The sequence below is a fragment of the Alnus glutinosa genome, chromosome 13 (assembly GCF_958979055.1).
Source record: "Alnus glutinosa chromosome 13, dhAlnGlut1.1, whole genome shotgun sequence".
NCBI classification, from domain to species: domain Eukaryota; kingdom Viridiplantae; phylum Streptophyta; class Magnoliopsida; order Fagales; family Betulaceae; genus Alnus; species Alnus glutinosa.
In genome coordinates this window covers 25,338,259-25,361,933 of record NC_084898.1, presented here as the reverse complement: position 1 = coordinate 25,361,933, position 23,675 = coordinate 25,338,259, and the positions used below count along the sequence as shown (strand labels likewise).

Here is a 23,675-nt window from a genome sequence, read left to right as displayed (position 1 = left end):
GCCGTCCCTACATTGCATTACAAGACTGATCGACTAAAGACATCTTATATATAGTTTGAAAGTTCCTTTCCTCGTGAAAATATGGCAGCATAAAAAATAAAAAATAAAAATGTAGAAAATAAGCTGACAAACAAAACATGCAAAAGTTTATTAGCTTTCTAGATCAAGTGTAGTAGTGTACATGCATCTAGTTTCATAGGAAAGAAAAAAATTAAAGAAGTAATATCAACCACTTTATCCTAATTATTATATCATTTTTCTCTTAAAATGATGTAGCGTGAAGCGATAAACGTGAAAATGAAATTGTGTTCTTAATACACACAATCAACACTCACATTGATAGAATAACTTGACAATATTATTAATGGCAAAAGCTATATATCTCTTCCATTACTATTGAACTTAATTTATATATAATGAATGCTAGAGCATCTCTTGGTGTTCTTCTGGTATACATCTGGAATGACATAAATGTAACTTTCTTGATTAAAAAAATTGCATCTATGCTATTTCAGATGTACACCAGGAGAACACTAGGAGATACTCTAGCATTCTTCTATAATGAAACCCTAAAACTACAAAAGGGTAAAATAAATAAGCAAAATATGGAAATAGTTGGTGCCAAAGAAAATCCATATTATGGAAATAATTATAGCTACGTAAATCTAAAGATGGAAATATTCTAAATGAAATTAAGAGAATTATTTCACTACTCATGCTGGAGATCTTCTTAATCAATGGTCGAATTTTTCCTTCTTTGATAACACATAATAGTTAACCCTTTCATTTCGTGCTTTGATTAATTATTATGAAACTTGCTATGAATCTAGGAGAATAAATCCCGTCGTAATTCAACACATCAGAAATTAACCCGACGGTACTTTGGGTCTACTGGGGTCCGACGATACATTGGGTCTATCTGGATTCGACGGTTACTTGGCCTCGCCGGTCTGTCCTACATCATAAAATTAAGTATATATAAACTTAGAGGAAAAAAAAAAAAAAAAACTAAGAACTGCGAAGTAAATTATATCTGATAAACATGACATAAATACTTTATGTCATTTTTATTTATTCTCCAATTCATAAATTAATTAACCTCCATTTTTTCATGAGGCAAAAAGTATTTTAAAAAATATGTATTTTTATTACAGATTATATGGACTAAATGTACGTTTGGTACACAGAATGATTATTCCATTATCTTTATTAAGAATGGAAGAATGTAGAATAAAATAGTCTTGGTGTTAAAGTATACATATACTCTAACACTTAAAATAACTATTCACATGACCCATAGGTGAATGACTATTCCATTCTACGTTCTTCCATTTCTAATAAAAGCTATTTATTTTTCTAATAAAATAATCATTTCACGTACCAACTTAACCTAAATTTGATATTATACTACATAAACAATGGACATTAAAACACTGCTCATAACATGCCCATTAATTCGCTAGTGAAATTCCTTGAGAATATATAAGAGAACCACTTTCAAAAGCTAGCGTGTAATTTGTAATTCATGCCCTATAATATAATTTTTATTTCATAAACCCAATCACATTAATCTTTTAGAGCATCTCCAACATATATATGCTATAAAACCTTTATATTATGTATATTTAGTTAATATGAGGCAAAAATCATATCCAAGGTATTTTCTTCTCCTTTTTTTAAAATACAGATTTTTGCTTTTTGATTAGCTACTTTTGCGCAATCATATAGCTTATGTATTCTTTTTCTAATAATTTCTCCCTCTCTCCGCTACAATCATTTATTTCTCTTGTTTCTTGGTGGTTGAAGAAAACAATAAAAAAAATAATGAAAATTAATATTTAAAGAAAATAAATAATGAAATAGAAAATATGTTGGGATTTTTATTGAAAAAGTAGTAAGTAGAAAATAAGGCTTTTTGATGAACTAAAATGCATTACATTGTTGAAGATGCTTTAAAACAAATTGGAAAATAAATAATGAGGTTATGTGAAATAAAAGGTACCATGCATGAAAAATAAGGAATGTTTGATGAACTAAAATGCATAACATTGTTGAAGATGCTTCAAAACCAATTAGAAAATAAATAATGAGGTTATGTGAAATAAAAGGTACCATGAAAAATAAGTCATTCATTTGCAAAGGCTTCCGCCCTCTATGAGTGGGTATCGATTCGGTAGGTGGTTAAATCAGTTAATTCGGTCGGTTAACCAACTTTTGTCGAAATACAGTCGGTGAATTATTTCGATTAACTCCGTAGGCGGTCGATGGCGGTTCAGTAAACGGTCGGTAGGCAATAGGTGGATAATTTGCCCACCCCTACCGCCCTCCCTACTTTTTCTTTTTCTTTTTCTTTTTTTCTTTTTTTTCTTTCATTTTATACATCCCTAACACAATTCTTATGAATTTTTTTGTGGCCATGAGTTTATCTTATGTTGAAATCAAGAAAAGTGCTTGAAATTGTCTTTTTGACTGGACCCCTCTCATTTTTGGGAAAATAATAAACTTTTTTTTTTTTTTAATTTAACCTATTATCACTCCAAGTTAGAGGTACTTTGTTTATTTCTTTCTTCCTTTTCATTTAACTTTAATTAACAGCACGTTTGAACTTTATTTGATCGTGGTTGCAACCAGACATATCTGTATTCAATTGCAGTTCCTTGTCAAAAATTGCCATTCAAACTGTCTTCGATCGGGATTCCGATCGGGGTTGTCGGAGGTATCTTGTAAAACTTAGTTAGTCAACCTTGTTCGAACTTTATTTAACCATCCTTGCGTCTGAGGCTCTTGGGAGCTTGAGCTTTAAAACACTTGAAGTCGTTCGTTTTACCAACCTTCGGCTGCCAGTGCAACCGAGCCTCTCAGGAACTCAGTTAGTCAGTCTCGTTTGAACTTTATTCAACCATCCTTGCGACTGAGGCTCTTGGGAGCTTGAGCTTTAAAACACTTGAAGTCCTTCGTTTTACCAACCTTTGGCTATCGTTGCAACCGAGCCTCTCAGGAACTCAGTTTTGAGATGCACCATGCAAGTTTCCACCAATCACTTATGATCTTCAATTTTTAACATGATTTGGACCCCAACATAAGAACAAAATTGACAACCTAACTTAGACTTACAATCAAACTAGTTTCGATACTGAATTTGTAGTATAAAACCTAATTATAGAAATCAATATACATAATTGTAAGGTTGTTAATTTTTGAAATTTTCTCTAAAAGGTTGCCTCTTAAGAAATAAACAATTCAAGAATACTTTTAAAAACTTGTGCATTTTGATATAAAATAACATACGATAAGAAGTCGCCTTGACCATTGGGATTTGGAACATAGAGGCAATATTATATATATGTTACAAGGTGAAAAGCACCCAAAAGGCACTTGCATACTCCTAGAAGCTACATCATTTGTTAAAGGACCAAAGGAAATGATAGTTGGTGACATAAAAAACTGTAGGTCCATTAGGGCCTATTAAAGTTTTCTAAGGCCCACTAAGTACTAACCCTCGGGTCAATAGAGGTCAATCCACCCCCAGGAGGCCAGGATGGACCGAGTGTTCCATTAGCTTGGGCTCCCTCAGGATGAAATTCTGAATAAGGGAACTTCAACCGACAGGCCACAGGCCACCCCCCTTAGGGAGTTGATTGACTGAACGGTTCCTCAAGAGTTTCGTGAATCGATGATCTCCTAACTGGCGGTTATTTACTCGACATACACATATATGGTATGAAGGCTATATATATAAGAAAAAGTATCCCTCGATCTATCAATTAATGGCCTTGCCTCTTTGGACTAATTAATTAGTACTATAGAAGGAAAGATTGATTGTGTAAAGTAGGAACTCAATAAGGAAAGATTGATTTAAAGGCCAAGAATATTTGAGGTTGATTCAAACTCAAAGAAAATCAACCATTGAAACTCTAACACACCCAATTGGCCAACCCCCAATCCCCATCGACCCATAAGCTTAAACCACATAAATCCATAATCAAAACAATCAACGTAAATTTCTCACCCTCCTGATCGATCATCAAAACCTTATTTTTTATTCTACAAATAGTAAATAGATCGAAAATACAGCATACATGCTCATAAACAAAAACTGAAGCAGTTATTGGCGCACAAAGTGGGCAGCCAAAACCGTCTTCTCACATTCCCAACAGGTGTGTTGTAACTGCCTTACTCCACATGCAAATAATGACTACATGCTATTATATTGTATATAAGCAATACGATGCAACAGTTATTTGATATACCAAAAAAGACTGAAAAACGAAGAGAAAGAGATAGAAAAATTCCTCTTATGGTAAAATTGTGTGGCAGCATGTGTATGTGTTTGCATATCCATCTCTCATTTTCTGAATATGTGGAAGGCACTTAGTGTAACATTCTGATTTCATATTAGAAAGAGATAAATAGCTCACATAAAGTTAGTGGTTTATAAGAAATAGATGAGTGCTAAGTCCAATATTATCTATTTAATATGTAAAATTGGGCTTTATAAATGATTTTAGGAAAAACTCCAAACTCACTAGTCCTTTTAAAGTGATAGCGTAGATGTGGCTAGCGCTTCTATACTTAGACTATAGATTGTATGGGTATTACTTTAGTAGTATGCTCTATCACCAAGAAAAGAATTCAAGAACTAAGCACGTGCAACAATTAAGTAAGATCAAATTCATTTCAATACAGCAAATGTATCAAATTAAAACAACAGACATGCTTAGCAAATATGAGGGAGAAAAGAGAACTTATACAATGTCCATCACAGGAGATGGAAAGTAATAGTACTGAATTAATTATCTCATTTCTCAACCACCACTAGAACTTCAACAACCACCTCCACCTCCACCTCCACCACAAACACTCCCACCCCCGCCTCCGCCAGAACTTCCACAACCACCTCCACCTCCACCTCCACCTCCACCTCCACCTCCACCACAAGCACAACCACCCCCACCTCTGGTGTAGCAGCCGGCACCTCCGGCTGCAAAACCTCTGCTGCGAGGTCGCGGAGGTTTTTTCGAGAAACCATCAGCACAAGCAAAAATGAGCATTGATATAATTGAGAGGGACATGATAATCATGGCGAGCAAAAGTAGGCCACCCGAGCCCTCCAACGCCACACCTGGATTATCAACATGGGCAGCACCAACTAGAGCACCAAAATCTCTCGCCATTTGTAGGATTACCTTCTCTTTCTAAGATTTTTAATAGCTCAATACTAGTATGTGTGTGTGTGTATATTCTCGAGTTTAAAAACATCTACTTGACGAACGATAAGTGTGGTTGAAATTTCAAGCCAAGTTCATTCAAATATATAGCCACATGTACGACTTCTGATCATAATTAACTTTTCTTGAAATTTAATGCCTTGAAACAGGTATGAAGTTTCCTTGAAATTTCTTCTGTTCGATAGGGTCCACGTACGTATCTGATATCTCCGCATCACATTCTTCGTTGAAATTTTTAAGTTAGATCGACAAGCTTAATTATGTGATAAAAACTACTGTGAAGATATTAATCTCTCTATATATAAGATAGAGTAATATTTTTTGCATAACTCTAATAACTTTTTTTTAAAGATTAACAATTAAATTTTTAAGGCACACATGTAGAAAAAAAATCTAATAATCAATCATTAAAAAAAAAAAAAAAAAATTAGATTTGTGATAAGTTGTGTAAGAAGACCAAGTAATGAATTATGTTAGAACCACAAGTACACATTAAACATGAATTTTCTCCTCTTCATAAACTCTCTCCTCCCAATGTCGGTTATACATTTTGTCTTTTCATATTTAAATTTGAAAATTGAGATGTGCATTATTCTTTAGTCTTTCTCTACTGACGTAAATTAGAAAGCCCTAACCTTTTAATTAGGTTTAAAAAGACCCAAAGAGTCTAATGCATCGTGAATATTGATTATTATTTTAAAATCTTCTACAAGTACAAATGGATATTTCTAGATTTAGCATCTAATTGAATGTTTGATCGCCACATTTATGTCTTCCCGATCAAAAGCTCCATGAATTCATCTGTTAGATCCAAACAAAAAGCTCCAAATTTGGTTTTCTGTATTTCCTTTTGGTTGTTCTTGAGGTTTTTTTTTTGTGTGAGTGCATTAGAAATTTAGAATCATGTAGTTTTTTTAGGTAGAATCATGTAGTTGAGAGTAATTCTAAATGTCATATAAGTGTCTATTAAGTGTCCATTAAAAAATGAGAGAACTTTTAAAATTATCATTGAGCATGTGATTAATTAAATAATAATTTTGATCAAATGGTGATTTTAAAAGACACATCATTTTTTAATGAACATTTATATAACATTTAGAATTGAATTCTATGTAGTTGATCTAACATTAAATGCCCTATCGTGGCATATTCTGTTCGCATTTGAATCCTCTCCACTGGGATTAACAAATTGACCCCTCAAAGTGGATTAACTGGATCTCTTTAATTCATTTGAACCGAAAAAGATCCTCGTCCATTGGGTTCAATCCCCGGTCGGGAATATGCCACTTAGTAAAAATATGAGGGTAAAATTATTATTTTATAAATTTTTTTAAACAATTTTATCCTCTTATATAGCCTAACCGGCTCATCTACAGCTCACCTAAACTGGTCGAAAACAACGTTCATTAATGCAACGACTTTTCGTCTTTTTCGAGCAGTGTGGGCTTTTTCCTTGAATCATTATCCACATGCGGCAACAGGCTTAGCTGTCCACCGATAGAAAAATGTGAAAACAACATTAATATTCCAAAGATGTAGGTATGTCTGGGTCTTATCAAAATTTAGATTATATTATATTATAATGCCAACAATAAAATTAAAAAATAAAAAATAAAAGGCTTTCTTTTTTCTTTTTCTTTTTTTTTTTCACTTTTGAAAAGACACTTCTCTTTTATTAATTCAAAAGATAATTTTTTACTCAAAACTTTTATACAACATAAAGTTTAAGAACAAATATTTTTGAATGATTTTTTTATTTGATTTTATTGTTAACATGTTATATTTTTAACCGATAGCATTTTTTATATTATTTCAATGTACAAAGAAATTTAAAAAAATATAGGAAATCCTGATCCGCGCTACACCATGCCTTCCTATACGAATTATGCAGAAGACTGAAAAAGCTGATTCCCTTTCTAGCCCTAATCGACTAATGCCCCTCATATATATAAAGTGGTCATGGTTGAGCACGTCCCAGTTGTGGCCATGGCCGGTGGCAATGCCCAGCCATGACCGGGTGACATAATCCAGCATGAGCTACTTTTGGGTTTTCTTTTTTTTTTTTTTTTTTTTTTTGGTTTGCTTTTTAGTTTTGTTGAATTTCTTAAATAGAACCACTTACCTATTACATCAATTAATTCTTGGATCAACCATTGTTAAACAAAAACAACGTAGATTAATTGGTAATGTTACATCAACAAAGTGAGATAAATATGTAGCATATGACATTATGCTACATAATTATAATCTATATGTAACAAATTAACAATATGTTATTATATATAAATAAAGTTCATAAACTATATATATAATGTGAGCAAGTAGTAAGTTTAATATATTCTATATAACTAAGTAACTATAATATAAGTACTAGTCTGATCGATCATAACAGGATTATAGGGTCGATAGAAGATCTAATCGATCCAAGTTTATTACTTTGATCGATCGAGATAGAGTTCAATCAATCAAACTTGACACAGTAAAAATTCGATTTAATGTGCGATTTATCCTAAGTACTAGTTCGATTGATCATGATAGGATCATAGGATCGATAGAATCATCCAATCGATTCTGGTGTATTACTCCGATCGATCCTAGTGCATTAGTCTAATTGATCGTGATACGATTAAATGATCGATCAAACTTGACACAATGGAAGGTTTAATCGAATATCTAATTCATCCTAGTGCATCGGTCTGATATATTGTGATACAAATATTCGATCAATCAGACTTGACACAGTGAATGTTCAATCTAACGTGCGATTAATCCTAATTAATAGTCTGATCGATCATGACAGGATTATAAGATCGATAGGGATTGATCAAACTGTATTACTCCAATCGATCAAACATCGATCTAATCGAATATATTGCATTAGTCTAATTAATCATGATAGAGATCGACCAATTAGAATTGACATAGTAAAGGTTCAATCAAACGTCCGATCGATTCTTGTGTAGTAGTTTGATCGATCATGATAGAATAATATGATCGATCGACCATCCGATCAATCCTAGTGCATTAGTCTGACCGATATATTGGGTTTATACATATATAATATATAATATATATGCTAAATATAATTATAACTTATTTATATATATAAAATATATATCTTGTTATATATATATTAATTAGTGCTATATATAGTATATAGAGTTAGAGTTATTATAAATTGAGTTGTTTTTATTTTTTAAAACGGCTCAAATTAGAGCCATTTTAACAAAACGGCTCCAATTAAAAAATCACCATTAAAAAATGCATTTTTTCACCTCCATTTAAAAAGTCCATTTTAGATTATGATCAAATGAATAATTTTAAAACCTTGTGAAAATCTAGAAAGTTCGATCAAAATATCATTTTTATTTAAGTTTTTTGGCGTAATGCATAATGTTTCATAAATTTAGGGACATGTACCGAGGGACCGAGCTAGACATTTTAATGGGAGGGGGCCAAATAATTTTTTTGCTCAAGTAGGGATTAAAGTATATATATAAATGCAAATTTTAAGTAAATTAAACATAACCCAGTTTTGATTTTTATTATTCTATTCAAATTAAAAATCAATGAACAAAGTGAAAAGAGTTTTTGGAAAAAAAAAAAAAAAAAAAAAAATTAAAGCAAACCGCTGTCCAAAGATTCTGAAAATAAAAAATAAAAAAAGGTCTCAATTATTTTTTCCACATATTCTTAGGAAATCAAGCTTGTGACTCTTCAAATCTACATATGTATTCTTTCAATGCACTACTTTACTAAACCCTTTTTCGTTTACTTTAAACAAAGCCTCTACAATTTTGTAAAGATCCTTCTATTGTTACCTTCTTAGGCTTGTCCATTGCTACTAGTGAAATATTAAAGGAAAAAGTTTTGACAATAAGGCTATCGTTCCAAATGAGATGAAACCAGTTAAAGACATAATAAAAAGAAACTGGCCAAAGAAAAAAAAAAATTCTTGTCGGGGCCGATAGGCGAAAAAAAACCTTAATTTGATTCATCTAAAAAAATTCCTTTATTTCATTTTTTTTTTAACCTTAATTTTTTTTTCATCACGTGTTGATGTTGCAATTCATGGCCAAAGGAGTAGTTCTCCAACTTCTCCTACATCATACGTCAATCCGTTATTTTTTTTTTTTTGAACAGAACATAGCAACTTCATTACTAAAAAAAACTGATCCCAAAAAAAACTTTAGGATATAGGTCAACAAATTTCCTATTTACAATATCACTAATACTACCTGGAATATCCTTTAACCAAACTGAATGAACATAATTAAAACTTGTGTTCCTTGCAAGAGCATGAGCAACTGAATTAGACTCTCTAGGAGTATAGACAACACTTGATTATCTAAGCAAATTCAATTCTTGCTTGATGCTATCAATAAAATGGCCAATACGAGAACAATTGGGCGGTCCGCATTGGCTTCTTTTACAACTTCCATAGAATCACCCTAGAAAATAACATAAAAAACCCCACTTCATTGCTGAATTGCACTGCACCAAGAGCAGCCATTACTTCAGCAAATTTTGTTTTCATTCTCAACTTTAGATCGACAGTTTTAGCTACCAAGAAAGCTCTCATACTATCCCATACTATAAACCCCAGGTCAATCCGTATTAATCATTCAGTTTTCATAATGTAGTGAAATAATGGTAAATGTATTCATTGAGGATCAGATAGTATTAATGCACTAGAGTACTAGCGCAATTCGGTTGAGACAGCTGTCATGAATTGAATATGGGCTATAAATTACTTGTTGTACAAGTCCTTTCTAAACGCGGCAATAAATTTGCTGGGCACCTAATTTTTTATCAAACATAGGCTTTTATTTGACACAACTTTTTAGATATTAAAAATATTTTTTAAGTATATAAAAATTTTTTATAAATTAATTTGTAAGAATTTTTTTACAACTCACATATAAAAGTAATATGTGTTATTTAAGCATGTGAGAATCATATGTTTTTTTTATTAATGCTATTAAAAAAATAAAAAATAAAAAACATGTGAGAAACATATGCTATTAAAACAATTTGTGCTTCTCGCATATCAAGGAACACATGTTAATCTTTTTTTGATAAGTAAAAAAATTTTATTAAAAAAAACGTAAGATGTAACGCCCCGCCTTTTACAAAAAGGCGTAAGTGAAAATTTCGATTTCCACGTGACATTACTACATCATCAGAGTATAAATTGGCAGCGGAAAATATAATTTATCCAACAGGCTTGGATTAAATAACACATTAGAGCCTTTAAATTAAATACCTCAACTTACATTAAAATAATAATAAAAGGTCTTACAAATAAATACACATAAAAGCAATAACATAAGGGCCACCACGGCACACGTTCTATGTAATAGTAGTCATATTACAAACCATAAAATAAAGCATAAGATGTCTAGAAAGTACATAAAATAAAACCTAATAACGACATGGGAGATAAACTGTTCAGCAAGTCTATCATAAGAAGGAGACTTTAGACAGTCTCATCTATGAAACCAGAATCATCATAAGGCTCCTGATAATCCTGATACTCGTCAGTGTCTGTGCCTGCACAGTCATCTATGAGAAGGTGGTTATAACCACAATCCCATAGTTCCATAAGTGAGCTAACTGTCATTCAACAACATCATGATTTATGCGTTATTTTAAGGTACAGATATGACATAATGATGAGGTGATAGTTTTTCATGCAAAGTTTAACAGTTTATATAGTGATTACACTCCTCTCTTGTAAGGGCACGTCCCCCCGTTTAATCGTGTTTCTCGAGGCCGTCCCCTCTACATTACATTTTAATTAACTGATTTTCGCACTATTGGAGACCTCCCTCCTCTAGTACTTTGAAAGCCGTCCCAATCAATATGATTATTATGGTTTCCGGTTCAACTCTATCATGAACCTTTGGGAGACGTCGCGCCCAATATTAATAGGTTGATTATTAACAGTATGCAATAATCAGTCACACGCATCCAATTAAAATAAAACATAAACACAACATTACTGAAATCCAGTGCTACCCTCAGTAAGTATAAAAATACTTACAGTCCTTTTGTGCTGTCTCAATTCATCATCTGCATCAAATACATCCACATGTGCATACTAGGTCAATATCATTCCTTCTAGGAACTCATGCCTAAACATGAATTCCAAAGTCACATACATACATAAATGGAAGCGATCATTATGACTAGAATTTAACATGTCAATTTTCAAACTTTAATACCTTAATCCATATTTCCATAAAATACTAAAACTCTAAACAAGACTTAATCCTTTCTAGGGAGCATTAATTCAATTACTAAACTAATTAACAAAACATATCAATTCTAACAATTATCATATATTAAAGAATTCACAATAAAACATCATGCTCAATATCCATAATTAATTTTATATTAAAGTAAACTAATATTTTTATCATGTTTTTAATTTAGTTATTGAGACTACATAATTATTAGAATCTTCATTAACTCCCTAACATTATCTAGACACCGAAACGACATACTAATTAATAATGTCAAATATTTCATATTGGTAATATTCTTTTGTACTTTAAAATACTACTTTTCATAAGGATCATTTTATCAATATTTTTAATAAAAATAGTTATATAATTATATCACGATTAGATATTTTTCTTTTTACAAAAATATCATAACAATATATCTTAATAGGCTTAATAATCAATATGAATAATTTAAAATAATTTCGTTCTTTATTGAATTAGGCAAATTAACAATATATACATATATATATATAGAATAACATAGCATGGCATTTGATTTATATACATATATATATAGTATTATAAGGTGTATATATATATATGTATATTTATATAAGCATCGAATAGATATATATATATATATAGACATATATATGTATAGTATTATAATATACAATATTCAGTAGCTATTATTAAAAGGCATAACTATTTGTATATTACTCACGGTATGGACAGATCGACTCAGATTTGCTGGGTTCGTTCCCTGCCTCGCCGGATTATGGTCAAGGCCGCCGATCTACAGAGGATCGGACCACCATGGGTCTGGGTTTGGTCTCGCTGTTCACGGTTGCTCGGAATGGCTAGATCGGGGTGTTCAGTATGCATGGTTACTGGTTCGTCTGGGTCACGATGTCCAGCATGCATGGTCGATGGGTTCGAGCTGTGGTCACGGTTTCAGGTTCACGGGGTTGCTGGACATTGATGCATGCATGGTTTGGTCTGTTTCTGCCGGAATGGTTCGGGGTCACGCACGGGCATCTGGGTCCGGTTTGCATGGTTTCATGCACACGTCTTGGTTCTTCTCGGCTGGATCACGCATGCTGAGTTCACTGGGTCCACAATGGTTCTGTTTCTGGGTTTGCCGAGTCTCGGTGGTCATGCATGGGCTCATGGCTTCGGCTATGATCAGGAAAATGAAGAGCAGCACTAAAGGCTTCGGGATTCACGGAATGAGTTGCATGGGCTAGCATCGTCGGGCTGGGCTGGCCGGTTTCCGGTGTTCCAGCCACAAGCTGTTGGGTTGCCGGAAGCTCGTGGTTTCGGCCATGGCTTACGGCTAGCTGGGTTCACAGGGGCCACGGGTTTCGGTGCTACGGTCAAGCTGGGTTCTCGGTTGTTCCGAGCTTGTGAGCTTCACGGGGGTCATGGGTTCCGAAGAGCAACACTGGAGGCTTGGAATCCACGGGGTTCGGTGCTGGCTAGGGTCTTCATGGGGCTTGGTTTTCTGCTCGTCGAGATTACTGAGTTGCCGAATTCCTGGGTTCATGGTTGGGTTGGACGGTTCGGACTGCGTTGGCTGCTGGGCTGCATGAATCATGCACGCATGGTCTCGTGTTTGGTGGTTACATGGGTTGCATGAGGACCGGGCCTTCAAGCTGGAGTCACGGGTCTCATGGTTTCAGTTCGGGGCTGGCTCACAGTTGGAGGACACGGGCTGGGTCAAGATTGCATGGCTGGTCTGGGTTCTTGGCTATGGGTCTCTTGGTAAGGGGGTTCTGGATCAGTGGGTTCAGCTGGATGGGTTGGGTGTCCGAGTCAGCACACCGGATATGGCTTCCGGGTTCATGGAACACGGCTGTGGGTCTGAGTCTTGACGCCATGCACGGTTGAGCCTCGGCTTGGGATGGGTTCGACGTTGACAGAATCATGCACGGTCTGGGTTGGACGGATCGTGGTGTACGGTTCCAGCTGCATGGTCTGCGTGGTTCAAGCACCGAAGGCCGGCTTGCTGAAATGGTGCCGGGTTGCTCTTGGTTTCACCGGGTCGTGGGTCCTCTCCTGATCTCTCTCATCTCGCCCTCTCACTCACTCTGTTTCTCTCTGACTCACTTCAAACAGAAGGAACAGAAAGAAAGATTGAAAAAGAGGAGAAAGGAAACAATAAATAAAGAAGGAGGAAGCTTTAGTAATCAGCGAGGTGTGAGTTTCTGATGTAGAGGGAGTCAGTTATAAAGGCCCGAAAAGGCTTAGGCAGCAATTGTGAATGGCTGTAATGAGTGCATTAGCTGGAGAGTGAATGGCTGTAATGAGTGCCTGAGCTGGAGAGTTTAATAAAAATAGTGGAGGTCGGCTGATTTTAAAACAGATAAGTGGTTGATTAATTTAAAGCAATAAATTATATATCGAATCTCCTGCAGATCAAGTTAATCTGCAGGTATTTTTACACTAGGTTTTTATCAATTTAATAAATCACTAGAGTAACATTTTAAACCCGTTTTGAGTCTAGTTCGTTTCATAAATGAAAACATTTTATTACGAAGTTTAATAGACATAGTATTTATTATACTAAATAATAAAGTGTCAAAATAATATTTTGCACAACTATAAAATAAAGATAATTAATCTAATGATTAATCATTTGTCTATTTTAACTCAGTAATATTCGGTTATAAATAAAATAATTACCAGTTTTATTATAATACAGTTCATTAAATCAATTGCAAATATTATAAAAAGATAGAAAATAATTATTTTCCATCTTTACTCAAAATATTAATATGTTTTAAATTCTGGGGCGTTACATAAGACGTCCCTAAATATACAGGTAATATACGCAGGAGTAACTCAGCTAGCCCACAAACATAACCCAAGAAAACCCGTAAGGACTCACAACACCCAAAACCCACATAAAACTCGAAATATAGTAGAAACTCCATCAAACACCCAAACCAGCCCCATCAATCTTAGATATGGCTTGTATGAAATTTCGTACAAATCGATTTGTAGGAAATTTCTGTCTTTTTAAGCTCCTCACCATAATCCTAAACAGGCTCTTGAGCACTCCCAATGGCTTATGTAAATTTTTATGTAAAATAGCTAATCAAAACCCACTTTATCTAGTTTAGCTAATGGGTTTTTAAAAGTACAATACATTCGATTATCTATTCTTAATTCTATTTCTTTCCTTCTTATTTTTTATTACTTTTTTCATTATCGTATATATATATATATTTTTTTAAATTGTCATATTTAGTCATATTTGTCGACGATTGTTTTGTTAGAATGGTCATTTTTCTAATGCAAAATTTTCAACGGTCATTTTTTCTCAATGAATATATAAAACTTCGTTTTGTATATATATAACTTTAATATATATGTATATATATATATACAGGTGGTTATTGGTTATAACCGCTAATTAACTACTCTAAAATTACTTACCGTCCCACCCTAGGTAGTTATTGATTTTTTTCAAACCGCCTTTAAAAGTGATTTAACCGCCTGCCTTTCTATTTATTTATTTATAACTAAGTACATACTTAAGCAAATAACTCCAATTTAAGGTCTCTCAAAGCAATCAGAGATATGAGCACATGGCATCATCATCAAGATCCGACTTGCATGCTGTAGGGAAAAGTATTGGATATTTGTTGTAAAAAAAATTGACGGTTGAGATTCAAATAAGTATATTTTAACTTAAATGCGAAAAGAGAGTTTAGGGGGAAAAAAAAAATTAAGGCCATTACAAAGAGAGAGAGAGAGAGTTGTCAATGAAAGAAGAATTGGGTACGGACTGGTTAGCTCAACCTTACCACACTGCCTTTCTTTACATTTATTCAGGAAAGGTGATGAGTCTGATGACTCACTTTTTTCTTTTCTTTTTTTAATTTTTTTTTTTTAGTTTTTGGTAGGATATTTACATACTGCGGAATTTACTGGTCTTTACGTGACTTCTGATCCTTTTAAGTACTTGATCATTTTTTGTACTTCATTTTTAATAGGTGAGGTTTAACATGTATAATATTTAAATGAAATGGGAGATAAATGAATAAGCCAAAATTTTGAACTTAACAGTTGCCGAAGTCCCAAATTCCGGTCATAATAGCCAATATTCAAATTCAAGCGATAGTAGGCCATTCTTCAGCCACTCGATGTTCAAGATCAACGATCACTAATAGACCGTTCATTTTGCGGAGGAATGTTTAGGATAGAAATCCGTTGTGATAGATGTTTATTTGATTCCCTAAATCTACAGTAATCAAAGCATCTAACTCCTTTACTTTAGAGAATTCAAATTAATATTTATTAGAACGAATTTTTTTCCATAGCATTTTCTATCAAACAAAAGATGGCTTTTGGTACTTATTTTCAACACCAAATCAAAACACTAAAACCAACTTCAAACTCAAAGAAAATCAACCATTGAAACTCTAACACACCCAATTGGCCAACCCCCAATCCCCATCGACCCATAAGCTTAAACCACATAAATCCAAAATCAAAACAATCAACGTAAATGTCTCACCCTCCTAATCATCAAAACCTTATTTTTTTATCCTACAAATAGCAAATAGATCGAAAATACATCATACATGCTCATAAACAAAAACTTAAGCAGTTATTGGCGCACAAAGTGGGTAGCCAAAACCATTTTCTCTCATTCCTAACAGGTGTGTTGTAACATTGTGTGGCAGCATGTGTTTGTGTTTGCATATCCATCTCTCATTTTCTGAATCTGTGGAAGGCACTTGGTGTAACATTCTGATTTCATATTAGGAGGAGATAAATAGCTCACATAAAGTTAGTGGTTTATAAGAAATAGATTAGTGCTAAGTCCTACATTATCTATTTAATAGGTAAAATTAGGCTTTATAAATGATTTTAGGAAAAGCTCCAAACTTACTAGTCATTTTAAAGTGATAACGCAGATGTGACTAGCGCTTCTATACTTAGACTATAGATTGTATGGGTATTACTTTAGTAGTATGCTCTATCACCAACAAAAGAATTCAAGAACTAAGCACGTGGAACAATTAAGTAAGATCAAATTCATTTCAATACAGCAAAGGTATCAAATTAAAACAAAAAACATGCTTAGCAAATATGTGGGAGAAGAGAGAACTTATACAATGTTCATCACAGGAGATGGAAAGTAATAGTACTGAATTAATTATCTCATTTCTCAACCACCACTAGAGCTTCAACAACCACCTCCACCACAAGCAGTCCCACCCCCGCCTCCACCACAAACACTCCCACCCCCACCTCCACCAAAACTTCCACAACCACCTCCACCTCCACCACAAGCACAAGCACAACAATCCCCACCCCCACCTCCGGTGTAGCAGCCAGCGCCTCCGGCTGCAAAACCGTTGCTGCGAGTTCGCGGAGGTTTTTCCGAGAAACCACCAGCACAAGCAAAAATGAGCATTGATATAATTGAGAGAGACATGATAATCATGACGAGCAAAAGTAGGCCACCCGAGCCCTCCAACGCCACACCTGGATCATCAACATGGGCAGCACCAACTAGAGCACTAAAATCTCTCGCCATTTGTTGGATTACCTTCTCTTTTTAAGATTTTTAATAGCTCAATACTAGTGTGTGTATATACTCGAGTTTAAAAACATCTACTTGACAAACGATAAGTGTGGTTGAAATTTCAAGCCAAGTTCATTCAAATATATAGCCACACGTACGACTTCTGATCATAATTAACTTTTCTTGAAATTTAATGCCTTGAAACAGGTATGAAGTTTCCTTGAAATTTCTTCTGTTCGATAGGGTCCACGTACGCATCTGATATGTCCGCATCACATTCTTCATTGAAATTTTTAGGCAAGATCGACAAGCTTAATTATGTGATAAAAACTACTGTGAAGATATTAGCGTCCACGTTTCAATCTGGACCATCAACCTAAATGTATAGATAAAAGTTCCCCACACATATCTATATAAAAAAAAAGTTCCCCACACCGAACACCTTCCCACCTGCACAGGTCACGTGACGATGGGTCAGCTTTCTCGTTTTCCTAGGAGTCCTTTGCATTGTATGTATGGGTAGCCCTCAGAATGTGCTTCACTGGTTTGAATGAGGGACCGAGATCCCCTCAAATTCTAAAAGAATTTGAGAATCTCAAATTCTTAATTGTTGGTACAGTTTCCGGTATGGTGTGAATCTGGACGTTCCTTTGATGTTCTTCACGCTTCTCAATAACTCTGCAAAACAACAAAACCTAGGGACCCTTTCGGGGGTCCCGCTCCGATGCCTAAGTTAGCTTCTGTGAGAAAATAATGCTTTGTGCATAAAATTGAGTCTTCGTTTATACCTGGGGTATGAGCCTATTTATAGGCATAGAAGTGGAGTCAAACCTGGATTAGGACTCCTGCTCCTTGTTGATTTAGAACTGCTGTCAGAGTTCTATTTGGACTTTAATCCTTTATTAGACTTATAATTGGATATCTTCTTAGACTTCCAATCTGATATCTCTTTAGACTTCTGATCTGATATCTTCTTAGACTTCTGATATAATCATTATTCTTATCTGTTTGGACCTTATTAGACTTTTGAATCTCCTCTTTGGATCGGGTTGAGTGAGATTTATCCCCAACAGTTACCCCCCAATTCCCTTATCCGAAGCTTGCTTGAATAATGGGAATTCCATGTCTAAGGAAACCCGATCTTTGTCTCCTTCTGAAAACCTGCTAACCTGCAAAACCCGAGGGTTAAATCTTACCCCCCAATTACCTTCTTGTTTTTCCTTAGGGTTTTCTCCCTGTATCTTGAAAAACCTGCAAAAGCCCGAGGGTTAAATCCAACCCCCCGAGAAGTTTCTTCTTGCTTTCGGCTAGGACTGATCCGAGACTCTCGGCTAGGACTGATCCGAGAGTTTTCTTCTTGGTCTCGGCTAGGACTGATCCGAGAGGCTCCTTCTCGGCTAGGACTGATCCGAGAGACTCCTTCTCGGCTAGGACTGATCCGAGAAGTTTTTTTTTTTTTTTTTTTTTTTTTTTTTTTTTTTTTTTTTGGCTCTCGGCTAGGACTGATCCGAGAAGTTTTTCTTGCTCTCGACTAGGACTGATCCGAGAGGCTCCTTCTCGGCTAGGACTGATCCGAGAAGTTTTTTTTTTTTTTTTTTTTTTTGCTCTCGGCTAGGACTGATCCGAGAGGCTCCTTCTCGGCTAGGACTGATCCGAGAAGTTTTTCTTGCTCTCGGCTAGGACTGATCCGAGAGGCTCCTTCTCGGCTAGGACTGATCCGAGAAGTTGTTCTTGCTCTCGGCTAGGACTGATCCGAGAGGCTCCTTCTCGGCTAGGACTGATCCGAGAAGTTTTTCTTGCTCTCGGCTAGGACTGATCCGAGAGGCTCCTTCTCGGCTAGGACTGATCCGAGAAGTTGTTCTTGCTCTCGGCTAGGACTGATCCGAGAGGCTCCTTCTCGGCTAGGACTGATCCGAGAAGTTTTTTTCTTGTACTCGGCTAGGACTGATCCGAGAGGCTCCTTCTCGGCTAGGACTGATCCGAGAAGTTTTTTTCTTGTACTCGGCTAGGACTGATCCGAGAGTTTTTGCCTGCAAAAGAAACAACATCAACGGGTTCCTGGTCCCTAGACCGGGAACACTCCGATGCTTAAGTTAGCTTTATTCATTTATTCTGAAAATACTTATTCCCAAAATCTGGGGGATTTTCTATCTAGTCTGAATTAAAAATAAAAGTCTAGTTCTTTGCAAATATAAATGCTAAAAAATAAAAGCAAGCCTGAAATTCCTGAGAGTCCTTTTTATGGGATCACGGGCAGATACTGTTGTTGCCTCGGCTCTCTATGTTGTGGGCTTCTGCTTCTTCGGTCCTCTCTTCTTTCTATGTCATCTTTATGTACGTGCACCTTCTCTTCAGCTCGGCAATAACTCTGCTCAGATCTCCTTGGCGGTCATCCTCCCTCCGAGGATTAGTGTTGCTGTTGTGATCTTCTTCCTCTCGCTCATCCCTGTTCATCTCGGGATTGGGCTGTTCCGGCCTCCTGCGCAGCAACTCGGCATTCCGCTGTGTTAAGGATTCAATCTGGGCTTCCAACGCTGCTATGCGATCTTGATCTCCACCCCCCGGGGGAGGGTTCAGTGGAGGCTGCTGATTATTCTGAATACCTGGCTCCATTCGGACTATGGGCTCTCGGTTGGTCTGGCTTCCGGAACGTGTGTTCATCACCATGCTGGATCTTATTTTTCTTTTATGAGGAACGAATAATCGTTTCCCACAGACGGCGCCAAACTGTTGGTACAGTTTCCGGTATGGTGTGAATCTGGACGTTCCTTTGATGTTCTTCACGCTTCTCAATAACTCTGCAAAACAACAAAACCTAGGGACCCTTTCGGGGGTCCCGCTCCGATGCCTAAGTTAGCTTCTGTGAGAAAATAATGCTTTGTGCATAAAATTGAGTCTTCGTTTATACCTGGGGTATGAGCCTATTTATAGGCATAGAAGTGGAGTCAAACCTGGATTAGGACTCCTGCTCCTTGTTGATTTAGAACTGCTGTCAGAGTTCTATTTGGACTTTAATCCTTTATTAGACTTATAATTGGATATCTTCTTAGACTTCCAATCTGATATCTCTTTAGACTTCTGATCTGATATCTTCTTAGACTTCTGATATAATCATTATTCTTATCTGTTTGGACCTTATTAGACTTTTGAATCTCCTCTTTGGATCGGGTTGAGTGAGATTTATCCCCAACATTAATTTTGGCCCTTCATCTGATCTAATGGATGAAAACTGGGCAGTAACTTTGCAGCTTCCCAAGAAAAGTTTGCTTCCCTCCAAAATGGATGAAAAAAAAAAATAAAGGGAAAAGAAAGACGTGATGTACGTCCTTCCTCAAGCTTTTTCCCTCCAAAACAAAAAAAATAAATAAATAAACAAAACATAACATAAAGAGAAAAGAAAGAAAGACTGTACATTCTTCTTCTACCTTCAGTTGTGTACGTCCTTCTTCTACCTTCCTCAAGCAAACTTGAGAAATAGAGTAGCTTTTGTTGCAGAAACCACCTCTTACTCAAGCAAACTTAAATCTTACACCAACATCCCTTGCTAATAGCACAAATGCAAATGTGAACTTCATAAATTTTTTTGTAAGTAACAAGCTTACGATTGGAGAGAATTTTTTTCTTTAGCATATTCTTATTGAGTTAATTTTAAAAATTAACTTTGATGTTGAAATATGTACAGGACATTGATTTTTCTATCGTCACTTGGAAAATTAATCAAGTTGGTGTGGTGGTGCAAGTTTAAATGGTGGTCAAGAATTGTAATTTTTTGTTGTTTTGGTGGGTTGGTGTTCTATGTATAACATTTTTGTGTTGGAATTATGTTATTTTTGTGTTGAAATTAAGTTACATTGCTCATGAGATTATACAATTGACGTTGTGGTTTGATGTCCATTTAAATGGTGGTCAAGAATTGTAATTTTTTGTTGTTTTGGTGGGTTGGAAATCTATGTATAACATTTTTGTGTTGAAATTATGTTATTTTTGTGTTGAAATTAAGTTAATTGCTCATGAAATTATGTTATTTCTAGCAATTGAATGCTTGCAGGAAGACTTGCAATTGGGCCAGGTGGTGTTCGTGCTTCTAGCACTATAGTAAATAAAAATTGTGTTTGGTTATGCAGAAATTGTAATGGCATGATATTATATGTTTTATGTTTAAATTGGATTTGTTGATATACTGGTGGAAATTTTGTTATCATTGTAATGTTAGGTTGCCACCAGCAAGTTGGACGACAGAAAAGCAGAAGCAGACACATATTTGACAAGTTCCTTTCACATAACAAAACTCCAATTGGGTTCTATGCATTTTAGCACAGAGAGGTTAAAAAGAAAAAGAAAAAAAGCCTGCTCATTTTTTAGTGACAGGCCAGTGTGAAAGCTAAATCAGGTAGTAAAGCGGTCTTGTTATTCTTCCATCTTATTTGTAAGAAAACACGAGCTTGCTGGCCTTATATTCTCCCCAGTTTTGTAAACTGATCCAATCTGACTTTGCATTTAAAGCTCCCTTTTTTATTAATGAGCAATACAGAGTAAAGATGATTGCCATCCTCTCTTATAAAACCCAATGACCAAAGTGAACAACCCCTTGTCCTTTCAAATTCAAGCAACTTCAAGATATTTATGCCTTTTGTTATCATTGTAATGTTAGGTTGGCATATTTAGCCATATGAAACACAATCTGAAAACAATACAAGCAAAATCTGAAAATGCCTCATACATTCTAGTTCTATAAACAGTACAGACTCTAGCAGTAACCTGAAAATGCCTCATACAATGCTTTTGTCGATTTTGTTCATCACAATGGTCTGGTTTACATCCCTTGCTTCAGGACAAAACACAGTCCTCTTCAAACTGCCCAAAACAAAACAAGCTAGAACAGAAAAGAAGAACAAAGCAACTAGTATGAATCATTCCAACCATTCACATTCTATATTGAAAAAAAATAATACACTATCCTTTTACATTCAACCCCAAAAAAGAAGTACAATATTCTTACAATAAGCAAATTGATTATATATATATTGATCATGGATCCACCAGCATCAAAAGTAGCACTTTGGTCTTGCTTCTTCTTCCTTCTCTGTCAACTCTTGATACCACTCTGCTCCAACTTTGGCCATGGGCATTGGGAACATGGACAGTTAACTGCAGTTCTGTGTTTGTTTCCTCTAAATTTGGATCAGATATTTTGATTGATTTGCTCACTGGTTCAACAGAAATCCATCCTAGACTTGATATAGCCACATCACAAGCAGGCCTGCCCAAACAAAAAGAAATTGTCCATTGACTTGGTAGTAATGAAAAAATCAGCGTTTCTGGCAGAATTTTTAGTGGTAAAATTATATCACTTAACATATCGGCACAAATGAACGAACTATGAAAATTGCTACCTGATTTAGCTTTCACACTCAACAGAAACGCATGTTCCATAAAAGAATAATAAAGTCACGTAGCTAGTGTAAATCTTACTGTAAGACAAAATTCTACCTCCAAGTTATCCAGGAACACACCCAAACAGATCTGAGAAAGTCTGTCACATGAAGTAAAATTCAACACATCTTTCGGGTTGAAATTTTCCAATTTTATTTTTCAAAATCCAGAAAAAAAAAAAAAAAGAGCACAGAGATTTAAACTTCAAAAGGGGATGTACATATTCAAAATCCAGAAAAACTTGGAACGGAGACTCGGTTAATAGAACTCACTGATTCAAGCGAAGAACCCAAGGAGAACCCGAACCCGAACCCAAAGCCCGTGGGGCTCGGAATCGATCTCAATGAGATCCCCTCACCGCCGCCCGCAGAAACCCTCCCGGATTCGAAGGACGTGGTTCGGACCTACCGGACGGCGCAGCCCAGGGGTCCCGGGCGGCCCGAGGTCGGCTTCCATCTGGGTGTGGCGTGGGCTGATGTGGTTCGGCGACAGATTCTCCGGCAGTGGAAGCCCAGGCGCCCGGAGGACTCTCCGTGCTCCCCATGCTCAGGCGCTGGTTCGGCAACCGACGCGTGCGGGCGGCCCGAGGTCAGCTTCCACCTGGGTGCGACCGATTCTCCGGCGGGGTTAAACCCATCCGACCAAAAAACCCAAACATGCGACTTCCTCTTTAAACTTTGTGTTCACGTCTTCTTTTAGGGGTATTGGTATGTTTGGTTGGATAAGTTTAAAATTTGAATTTTAAAATTTTGGTCAGATGGGTTTAAAATTTGAATTTTAAATTTCAAAGTTACTGCCCAGTTTTCATCCATTAGATCAGATGAAGGGCCAAGATTAAAGAATTTGAGATTCTCAAATTCTTTTAGAATTTGAGGGGATCTCGGTCCTTGAATGAGACACTATTGCAAGATTCATTAAATATGGGGTCTTTGTGAATGACGTGTTGATGTTGCAATTCATGGCCAAAGGATGAGTAGTTTCTCCTACGTACATCAAACGTAAATTCGTATCAATCATTCAATTTTCATAAATGTAATGAAATAATGGTAAATGTATTCATTGAGGATCAGATAGTATTAATGTACGTACTAGACTACTAGCACAATTCGGTTGAGACAGCTGTCATGAATGGGATAGAATAATGATTGTTGGTGTACAACAATCACTCTCCGAATGGGATATGGGCTATAAATTACTTCTTGTACAAGTCATTTCTAAACGCAGCAATAAATTTGCTGAGTC

General features: G+C 35.7%; 2 protein-coding genes and 2 long non-coding RNA genes across 5 annotated transcripts; all 4 read right to left on the bottom strand.

Annotated features, from left to right (window-relative positions):
- Nucleotides 1–4,823: 4,823 nt before the first annotated feature.
- Nucleotides 4,824–5,174, bottom strand: LOC133854014 (uncharacterized). The gene has a single exon (XM_062290034.1). It carries the CDS (start codon nucleotides 5,172–5,174, stop codon nucleotides 4,824–4,826), a length of 351 nt encoding a protein of 116 aa, XP_062146018.1.
- Nucleotides 5,175–10,460: 5,286 nt separating this feature from the next.
- LOC133854783 (uncharacterized) lies at nucleotides 10,461–14,023 on the bottom strand. Of its 2 annotated transcripts, XR_009896853.1 has the most exons (3): nucleotides 12,183–13,998; nucleotides 11,275–11,303; nucleotides 10,461–10,793 (listed from the first exon to the last, which is right to left on the bottom strand). It is a non-coding gene; the product is annotated as an uncharacterized LOC133854783 (long non-coding RNA). The 2 variants fall into 2 exon arrangements; XR_009896854.1 differs by lacking the exon at nucleotides 11,275–11,303 and having other exon boundaries at nucleotides 12,183–14,023.
- A 2,635-nt stretch (nucleotides 14,024–16,658) lies between these two features.
- Nucleotides 16,659–17,012, bottom strand: LOC133854013 (uncharacterized). Its single transcript, XM_062290032.1, has one exon. It carries the CDS (start codon nucleotides 17,010–17,012, stop codon nucleotides 16,659–16,661), a length of 354 nt encoding a protein of 117 aa, XP_062146016.1.
- Nucleotides 17,013–21,906: 4,894 nt separating this feature from the next.
- On the bottom strand, nucleotides 21,907–23,267 carry LOC133854645 (uncharacterized). The gene is made up of 2 exons (XR_009896829.1): nucleotides 22,706–23,267; nucleotides 21,907–22,260 (listed from the first exon to the last, which is right to left on the bottom strand). It is a non-coding gene; the product is annotated as an uncharacterized LOC133854645 (long non-coding RNA).
- Nucleotides 23,268–23,675: the final 408 nt, after the last annotated feature.

Coding starts and splice junctions, on each gene's coding strand:
- LOC133854013 (XM_062290032.1), bottom strand. CDS start 17,012: ATGGCGAGAGATTTTAGTGCTCTAGTTGGTGCTGCCCATGTTGATGAT.
- LOC133854014 (XM_062290034.1), bottom strand. CDS start 5,174: ATGGCGAGAGATTTTGGTGCTCTAGTTGGTGCTGCCCATGTTGATAAT.